Source organism: Canis lupus, chromosome 38 (assembly GCF_048164855.1).
Source record: "Canis lupus baileyi chromosome 38, mCanLup2.hap1, whole genome shotgun sequence".
Lineage (NCBI taxonomy): Eukaryota > Metazoa > Chordata > Mammalia > Carnivora > Canidae > Canis > Canis lupus.
Genome location: NC_132875.1, coordinates 1,070,897 through 1,080,288, shown reverse-complemented (window position 1 = coordinate 1,080,288; position 9,392 = coordinate 1,070,897). Strand labels below are relative to the sequence as shown.

General features: G+C 39.4%; 1 protein-coding gene across 6 annotated transcripts in view; it reads right to left on the bottom strand.

Moving 5' to 3' along the window:
• Positions 1 to 8,505: 8,505 nt before the first annotated feature.
• LOC140626863 (interferon-activable protein 203-like) overlaps positions 8,506 to 9,392 on the bottom strand; it is a 40,093-nt gene continuing 39,206 nt past the window's right edge. For all 6 annotated transcript variants that reach the window (XM_072814616.1, XM_072814618.1, XM_072814617.1 and 3 more), the window contains one exon: positions 8,506 to 8,849. In XM_072814616.1, coding sequence (XP_072670717.1) covers positions 8,781 to 8,849 — 69 coding nt within the window. In that variant the 3' untranslated portion in view covers positions 8,506 to 8,780. The remainder of the gene's footprint in view (positions 8,850 to 9,392) is intronic.

The window sequence follows — 9,392 nt, the reverse complement described above, 5'->3', positions numbered from 1 at the left end:
GGTCCTCTTCCTCATGCCCCAACCTTGTTTGCACTGGCTCCTGTCCCTATAGAGAAGTGAGAGTGCAGACAGGAAAACAGTGGCATGTGCCCTTGTTAAGCAGGAATATATATCTCAGGCCAGACACAACTTAAGGAGAGACGCTTAAGAGTGAAAAAAATGTACTAGAAGGAACAGAAGGAGATAATTTTATGAGAAGAAAAGAAATTACATTTTACGAGGATGGAGTCACTGCAAGCAGAGGACGGGTAACTAATCAACTACTTCTTAGACTACATGTATTTTTTTCCATGCAAGTTATTAAGCCCCAAATTAAAATAAAAAGGGTCCATTCAGATCAAATTGGTCTAAACAGCATTTAATCGAATAGCTGATACATACACCCTCTGCAACTAGACTGCGAGCTTCCTGAGAATAGCAAGTATAGGCTACTGCAGCCACTGCCAGATTAGCAAAAACAAATCCAAAGTCACAACATATTGTCACAATAAAGGTCTGTTTCTCATCCACTGCAGCCTTGTGTCAGGTTTAGTTTGGGGTGAGGATAGGGCCCTGTGCTCTATTGTGGACATTCAGGGAGATTATCATCCAATAAATACTCATCGAATAAAATGGTTAATAGAAAAATGTTTATTATATATAGTTATACAAATCAAATGATGTAAGTTATAAGTAACCAAATTCACAGAACAAACATAACATGAAAACACTGTCAACCTCACGGATAATCTGACCCAATTAAGTAAGGAGTAAGATGACTCTGCTCCTATTTAGAATGTAGAAAATTAGGAAGAGTGCTGCTCCCACCACAAAATTAAGCCAGATAATCTACAAAAGTACAACCTTTTCTAAACCCATTAGAGAGCTGAGGCTGCCTAGCAAGCATCTAATGAAAAATCTAAGGAAAGAGAGATACCTCCAAGGAGAGAGAAGGTGCAAGCACTCACTCACATGGGAGCAGATGATAGACACTAAGTTCCCCATAAGATGGAAAAATTCAGCTAAAAGTTTTAATGGGTTGCTCAAGGGGGACTTTGAACTAGCATAAAAGTATAGAACCACTGAGAGTCTCAACCATAAGGAGAATTTACACCCTCTTATAGGTCCTTCTCTGTGGGTCTCACTGGATGATATGAGAAAGATCGGGGTTGGGGAGACTAACCCAATGGGGAACATGAAGCCATGCCTGGATCCTCCCTTATAGAACACTAATCCTCTAAAGGAAGAGAGGCAAATTGTGCCATCATTAGGACATGGATAAAGACTATCACAACAGAGAGGAGAAAAAATTGATCTACTCCTGAGGAAAGGGCAGGAATAGGTCCTGGGAGCAGGATACAAAGGGTTCTCTTACATCTGAGGGAAGGGCAGGATCAGGAATGAAAGTGTCACCTATAACACTTAGGATACGATGCCTACCAAAGACCAATGCTGAGCCGGGGCAATATGGAATTCCCCCATCACTCCTCCCACAGCCTGCTGCTGGTTGCCAGGCTAAGCAAGCACCAAATAATAAGTCACCACAGTTGATTGCTAGGCATGTAAAAAAATAATAATAGCTTCTTAGGTTCAGGTGTGAAGGGAAGGACGAAAGCTAATGGTAGTACTAGAAGAAGTTTAAACACATGGTGCCCTGACAACAAATAGCACCAGTCAATCTCAAAGCCAGCTCAACTCCTGACCAGATTAATTCAACCACTATGGTAAAGTCCTAGCAAAAGATAACCCATGCTCATTTCCAGGTATTAATACTGTCTACCTCAGTCTCTACCATCATGGATAGCTTTTGGCAAAATTTGTGAGGCACACAAAGAAGTAGAAGAAAAATAGTCTGTGCACAAATCAATCTTGGTGCACCTGGGTGGCTCAATTGGTTAAGCCTCTGATTTTGGCTAGGTCATGATTTCAGGGTCCTGGGATCGAGTCCCATGTAGGGTTTCCTGCTCAGTGGGGAGTCTGTTTCTCCCCCTCCCTCTGCCCTTCCCTGTGCTCCTACTCTCTCTGTCTCTAAATAAAATCTAAAATAAATAAATAAATAAATAAATAAATAAATAAATAAATATAAAATCTTTAAAAAGAAAAGGATACAAATCAACCAAAAGAAACAGAGTCAGGATTCAGATGTTGAAATGATCTGATTGGGTATTTAAAATAGCTGGAAAACATGTATCATTAAATGGACAATTTCAGTAGAAAAATGGAAACTAAGGAAAAGAATTAAATGGAATTACTAGAAGTGAAAAAACACAGTTATAGGGTTAAGGGAATTCTACAACAGAATCATCAGTAGACTTAGCAAAGGAAAGAGTCAATATCCTAGAGAGAGATAAAAAAAATCACTCACTTGGAAACATTAAAAAGAAAAAAAATCAAAAGAAAGGAAAGATTAGAGTATCTAAGAGATGTGGGACAATGTCAAGCAGTTTAAAATACCAATAATTGGAGATAAATATATGTCTCAATCTCTCTCTCTGTTCTCAGAGAGAGAGACTGAGGCATAAGAAATATGTGAAAAGAGATGAAGGCAAAGAATTTCTTAAAATGAATCAAAGATAAATCACCACAGACTGGAGAACCTCAGGGAACACCAGGCTGAATAAATATAATGATGAAATATTAGTAATGAATCACACACACACACTTAGGTTTACCATATTCAAACTGCTAAAAGACAAAGCAAAAATCCTGAAGGCAGCCAGGGCATGGGGTGGGGGTGGGGGGGTGGTAGCGAGGAGTCGCACAGACGCAGGTATAGGAATGACGGCAGACTTCTCACCAGAAACTATGGAAGCCAGAAGATCCTGTACTGACATCTTTGCTGTTCTGGAGGAAAAACTATCAAAGCAGAATTCTCAACCAGTAAAAATATTCAAACAGGAGGCAAAATAGACATTTTCAGACCCCTAAAACTAAGGTAATGTATTCAGGGTGGGACTGAATTAAAGGAAATGTTAAATATTTTAGGCAAGGGAGTTTACTTATTAAAATATTTATTTATTTTTTGAGAGATAGCAGGGGGTAGAAGGGCAGAGGAAAAGAGAGAGAGAGTGAAAGTCTCAAGCAGACTCTGTGCTGAGTGTGGAGCTCGTCATGGGGCTTGATCCCAAAACCACGAGATCACAACCTGAGCTGAAACCAAGAGTCGGATACTCAACCGACTGTACTACCCAGGTGCCCCTAGGCAAAAGAATTTAAAAACATGTGAAAATTTAAACCTATACAAAGAAAAGTACATTCAAGGTATTATAAAGTCTATTTTTCTTTTTTTTAAGATTTTATTTATTTATTCATGAGAGACACAGAGAGAGAGAGAACTAGGGACACAGGCAGAGGGAGAAGCAGACTCCATGCAGGGAGCCCGATGTGGGACTCGATTCCTGGTCTCTAGGATCACACCTGGGCTGAAGGCGGCACTAAACCGCTTGGCCACTCAGGCTGCCCTATTTTTTCTTATTTTTAAGCACTCTAAAAGGTAACATATTCAAAAAGAGGAGTTGGCAAAATATGTCTGTAAAGGGCCAACATATATTTTCCACTATGTTCCCTACAGTCTCTGTTATAGCTGCTGACCTCTATTCCAGCTCAAAAGTATTCTTGGACAATTCATGAATGAATGAGCATGCTTATGTTCCCGTAATACTATATTATGGATGTTGAAAATTGAATATTTTTATAATTTTCATGCATCATACAATATTCTTTTGGTTTCCCACCTCCAACATCAAAAACATGTAAAGACCATTCTTTGCTTGTGGACTGTACAAAAACAGGTGGCATCTAGACAGATACAGTCAACAGGCTGGACTAAGCCTGTGGGCCATCGTTTGTCAATTCCTTGTCTGAAGCAAATATACTAGCAAACTGTTATGTGTTTATACAATAAACAAAAATAAAATATTTGGCAACAATAACACAAAACACAAGAGGGAGGAATTAGAAGTATGCTCCTGGAAGGTCCTTACACAACATGCCAGGTAGCATGATGATATTGAAATACTTCTGATTGAAGACATGTGTTGTAAGCTCTAAGGCAAGGACTAAGAAATATTTTTAAAAGAGAGCTAATAAGACAGCCTGTCATATTGGAGAAAAGATAGGCATATAGACTCAATGGAAATGACAATTCAGAAAGAGGCCCACACACATAGAATCTGTTGATTGTCTACAAAAGTACAACCAGAATTCAAGGGAGAAAGGACCTTTTTTCAACAAATAGTACCAGAACAATGGAATATTCATATTTTAAAAAAAATGAACCTGGCCCATACCTTGCTCTCTACATAAAAATTAACCCAAATGGATCATTGACTCAAATGCAGAACCTAAAACTATAAAGCTAGAAGAAAGCACAAGTGAAAATATATGATGTTGGTTTAAACAAAGATTTCCTGGATATAACACCAAAAGCACCCAGGATACATTTTTTGATAATTTAACTTTATCAACATAAGATTCTCTTGGAAAGATACCTTTAAGGCATAGAAATGTATATCATAATTTGAGACTTAATATTTGATAGCCGCATAGCTGCTAACGATTCTATTCCCAAAATTTGTAAATAACTCTTAAAACTCTTTAAGAACTCCTTAAGAACAAACAACTGAATTTTTTTTTTAAATTTATTTATTCATGAGAGACACAGAGAGAAAGAGGCAGAGACACAGGCAGAGAGAGAAACAGGCTCCATGCAGGGAGCCTGACGTGGGACTCGATCCTGGAACTCCAGGATCATGCCCTGAGCCAAAGGCAGGCACTAAACCGCTGAGCCACCCAGGATCCCCAAACAACTGACTTTTTATAAAGAAAGAAAAAAAGATACACAGGTGGCAAATGAGCACATAGCAAGCTGCTCAAAATAATTCCTCTTTAGGGAAATTCACATTAAAACTGCTGCAAGATGTCATCATACACCAACTGGATGGGCTGAAATTGAAAAAGACTGGCCACGCCAAGTGCCGATGAGGTTGTGAAGGAGCCAGAACCCTAGGGAACGGTGGGTTCCAGATGACACAACCATGCAGGAAAGAGTTCCGCAGGCTTTTGTAAAAGTTAACACGTACGTACAAGTCTGAGCCCATGGAGGATGTAGAGCCAATGAAACGTTCACACCCTGCTTATGGGAACAAACAATGTTACAGTTTGGAAATTTCTTGTAAATTTAAACATACACTTATATAAACCAGCATCTTGCTCCAAGGTTTCCCAGGTGAAATGATAACCTGAGTCCACACAAACATCTGCATGTGGATGTTTATAGAAATTTTATGTGTAATTAGGCAAAAATGTACACAAGTCAATCATTCCTCACCTGGGGAATGGATAAGAAAACTTTGGTAGACTCACACTATTGAATTGCATACAACAAAAAAAGAATAAACTGCAGATACACAAGTACATGGATGAATCATAAATGCATCATACTATGTGAAAGAAGCCAGACTCAGAATTCCATATACACTTTTATTTTATTTTATTTTAGAGAGAGAGAAAGAGAGAGAGAGAGAGAGAGTGCTCACAGGCAGCAGGGCGGGTGCAGAGGGAGCGGGAGGGAAAGCATCCTAAGCAGGCTCCATGCCCAGCAGGGATGCATCTCTTGATGCTGAGATCATGACCTGAGCTGAAAACAAGAGTCCGACGTTTCACTGACTGAGCCACTCGGGCGCCCCATATATACATTTTTCACTCCACTTTGTGAAATTCTGGGGAAGGCGAAAGTATAAAATAAGTAAGTCATGGAAATGAAAAGTACAGCATAGGGAGGATAGTGGATAATATAATCATGTTGTATGATGACAGAGGTGGACTACACTTATGATGGGTATTGAATGATGTTCGGAATTGCTAGCAATATGTTGTACGCCTACAACGAATATAACATTATATGTTGATTATACTTTAATAATAAATTTAACTTTTTTTTTTTTTAAAGAAGCTATGTCCGTGGTTGTCAGGAGCCTGGAACTGGGGGGAAGAGTCGATAATAAAGTAGTATGAAGGAAATCTTGGCTACAGAACTGTTCTAGATCTTGATTTTGTGGTAAACAACTGCATGCACTTGTAAAAACTCAGAGAACTTCGAGTGCCTGGGTAGCTCAGTAGGTTAAACATCTGACTCTTGATTTTAGCTCAGGTCATGATCTCAGGATCATGGGATTGAGCCCTGCATAGGGCTTCTCACTCAGTGTGGAGTGGGCTTCGCATTCTTTCTCTCTCCCTTTACCCCTCCCCCTGCTCGTGCACACTCTATAAATAAATAAATAAATAAATAAATAAATAAAATCTTTAAAAAACCCTCAAAGAACTTTGCACTAATAACAGTGAATTTTACTGTATGCACATTATACCTTAATTTAAAAAGTGAAAAGAAAATATGTACCACACAGGAAGATAAAATTGTGGATGTTTCTAATACTCTTTTGATTGTGTTTTTTTATTTCTCTGGAATAAGCACCCATTGCTTTTATAATAAATAAGATGAAATTATTTTTTAAAAGATTCACAAAGACCGGATCAAGGATTTTACTATTATTGTTATTGTTATTATTATTCTAATAATCTCTATGTACAACGTGGGGCTTGAACTCACAGTCTTGAGATAAAAAAGTTACATGCTCTACCAACTAAGCCAGCCAGGCTCCCACGGATCAAAGATTTTAAAACAATACGTATTTCTTATCCATTAAATTAATAATATGCAGTTTATGAATGTGATAATGATATCACATTAAGAATAATGTTCTCAGAGTATTAATTGGGACATCAATTGGGCAATATTATTAACAAATATATTCATATTCTATTTTTAGAATATAAGCTCTATTTTAGCTCTATTTTTAGAAATGAAAAAAAATGAGGCATTCAGTTTGGAGGTGCATTACAAAAACTCCATTTATACTTATTTAACATGGAAATATGTTGGCTTATGGGCGTCACATAAATATTGCTTTAAATTAAGAAGGATTCAAAATAATTGAAGTAACCAATGAGTTAAATGAGTCATGATGAATCCGTTATCGAATATGACCACAATTTGTGATAATGTTCTGACACATAAAAATTTATAACAGATAATAAATGCAAGTTACAAACAGCAGTGTAACAGCTTTCTTTACTAATTTTTACAGGGTAGCTAATTGCTAAGCACTTTATATAGGTGCCTTGTTTAATGGCCACCACAGATACAACTATTATGTTTTCACCATTATTAACTCTATTTTTACAAATTAAAAAATGAAGCATTCCATTTGGATGTGCATCTTCTAATCAGAGCAATGCCGTGATACTTTTGAGATCCTTGGAGATATTTCTCTGCCACTTGTGTACCTTAAAACCACTTGGTACAACTATAGGAATAAGGTGTTTGTGCTGGCAGATATACATCTCTGAGTTGTGAACTTCTCTTGGATCCCACTTCAAATCTAGAAGAAGTTCCAGCTTCTCACCTGGTTCATGCTGGGGTCAAGGAGGAGCTCCAAAGGGTGCAAAGTGCAAAAATAGAAGATAGACCAGGTCCATGGTGTTGGGGATAAAGCTATTTAGGTGAAAACAAAATCAAAGACCCAAATAAATTCTTTTGGGTTGAGGGTCATTTCTTGTTCATCTCCCTTAGAGACACAAGGTGCTTGGAAGTAACAAGTTCAAGAGGGAATTGGCATGACGGTAAGGAAAGTCAAGACGGGGACTGGGCAGGTCACTGGAAGCTCATTCTTTAACTCTTAGTCACCATTGTCTATATGCTATAGAACGGTCAATTACAGAAAGTTCCTATAAAGTGACAAGAATATGAAGTAATAAGAGTCAGAACACGACGACTATGAGCATGTAGCTCAGAATACAAACATCATTCTGTGTGAAGCCATCTTAATCCTGAGGGTCCATAAATCAAGTTTGAGCTGGAGGAAGATTAGGCGGTCAGTGACATCTTTTCATCATCTCAGCATGAAATCTGTTCCCGAACCAGCGGAGTGATGTTACAATCTTAACAACTTCCCTCAATCTCTCCAAACTTCACTTTTTTCATTGCAGGTGATGAAACTGCTTTCCACCTTCGTGCAGCACGAGAACCAGCAAATAGGGTTGCACAGCTACTGAGCTATCGCTGTTTGAGTAAAGGAATGGAGCCAGTGACTCCACGGCACGAGAGCTGCAATCCCGTGCAACACAGAAGCGTCTTCCTGCAAATCCCCAAAAGGCGCCTCGTTCTGCAGCCCGCTGGCCGTGACACCCCCTCAGGGACACCAATTCTGAATACATACCCATTGTTTTGAGCAAAAGCAATCCTTCTCTTGCACACAGGCCTTGGCAACAGAAGCACAGAGGATTTCCGTGTTGACCTGTGCCCTCAGCTGGGTTTCTCAGAGCCTATTCTTGACTCCAGGCTCACCTTGTCAGGGTCACCCCCAAAGTCTAAGTGCAAATATTGCTTTGGAGCCTGTGTGCCCGACCCTGATCTGCAGCCCACAAATGATTCTCTTTTAAGCAACACACCAATGAATTAGACTCCCGTTATAGCACTCTTTTAGGAAAAAATGTTTATTATTTTTTTCCAAATTATGAAAACGATACATGCAAAATAGGGTATTAGGATGGCACAGCAAAGTATAAAAAAGAAAATAAAAACTACCCATGACCACTCTATTCCTTAGAATTGATAGATGGTATATCTATCGCTGAATTTCTCTCATGTATATATATATTTTTTTTTTTCCCTCTGAACTTAGATTTTATCTCCATAGAGATCATTGTTGATGCCATCCATTGTTGATGTTCTTAGAAGGACATCATGGTGAGGTTTCCATATGTGAATCAGGATCGAGTGGTTGTTTCTTGTTCTTCCTGGACTTGATGACCTTGAAGAAGAGAGAGATAAAGACAGGACAGTTGAGACGCAGCTGATTCTACCTTTCTCTCTGCACTGACTCTATCTCCCCGCCACTGGCTGCATCCCCTTTGCTCTTCCTTCCTGTAAGGCTGTCACTCTCATCCATCCGCTTCAATGAATTCCCATCCTTTGAGTCACCCCCCTTCCCACCTTGGTTGAGACCCTGAAATGAGGTAATCACTCGCATACAGCAGGAGTACCTGTGGACAGGGCGGGAGAAGGAGCAGATGTACTCAATGGCAAGAGCTGAGGGGAAGGTTCTCACTGGGAAAACACGTTGGGAGGAGGGTCTGAGCCTGCGAGGGAAAGGCTGGAAGGTTTGAGGGCCTCAGAAGTGGAGAGACTTCAGAGTGTGGGCACTGCCATGCGTCTGGATGCGTCAACCTTTGTGTTGATCTGTGTCATTCTAGCCTTTGATAGTCTTCCCACAATCCTGCATGGATGTGTGTGACAAAGAGCATGGACTTCGTCCTGTACGACCAGCCCCTTCCGCTGTGTAGACCAGTCTGTA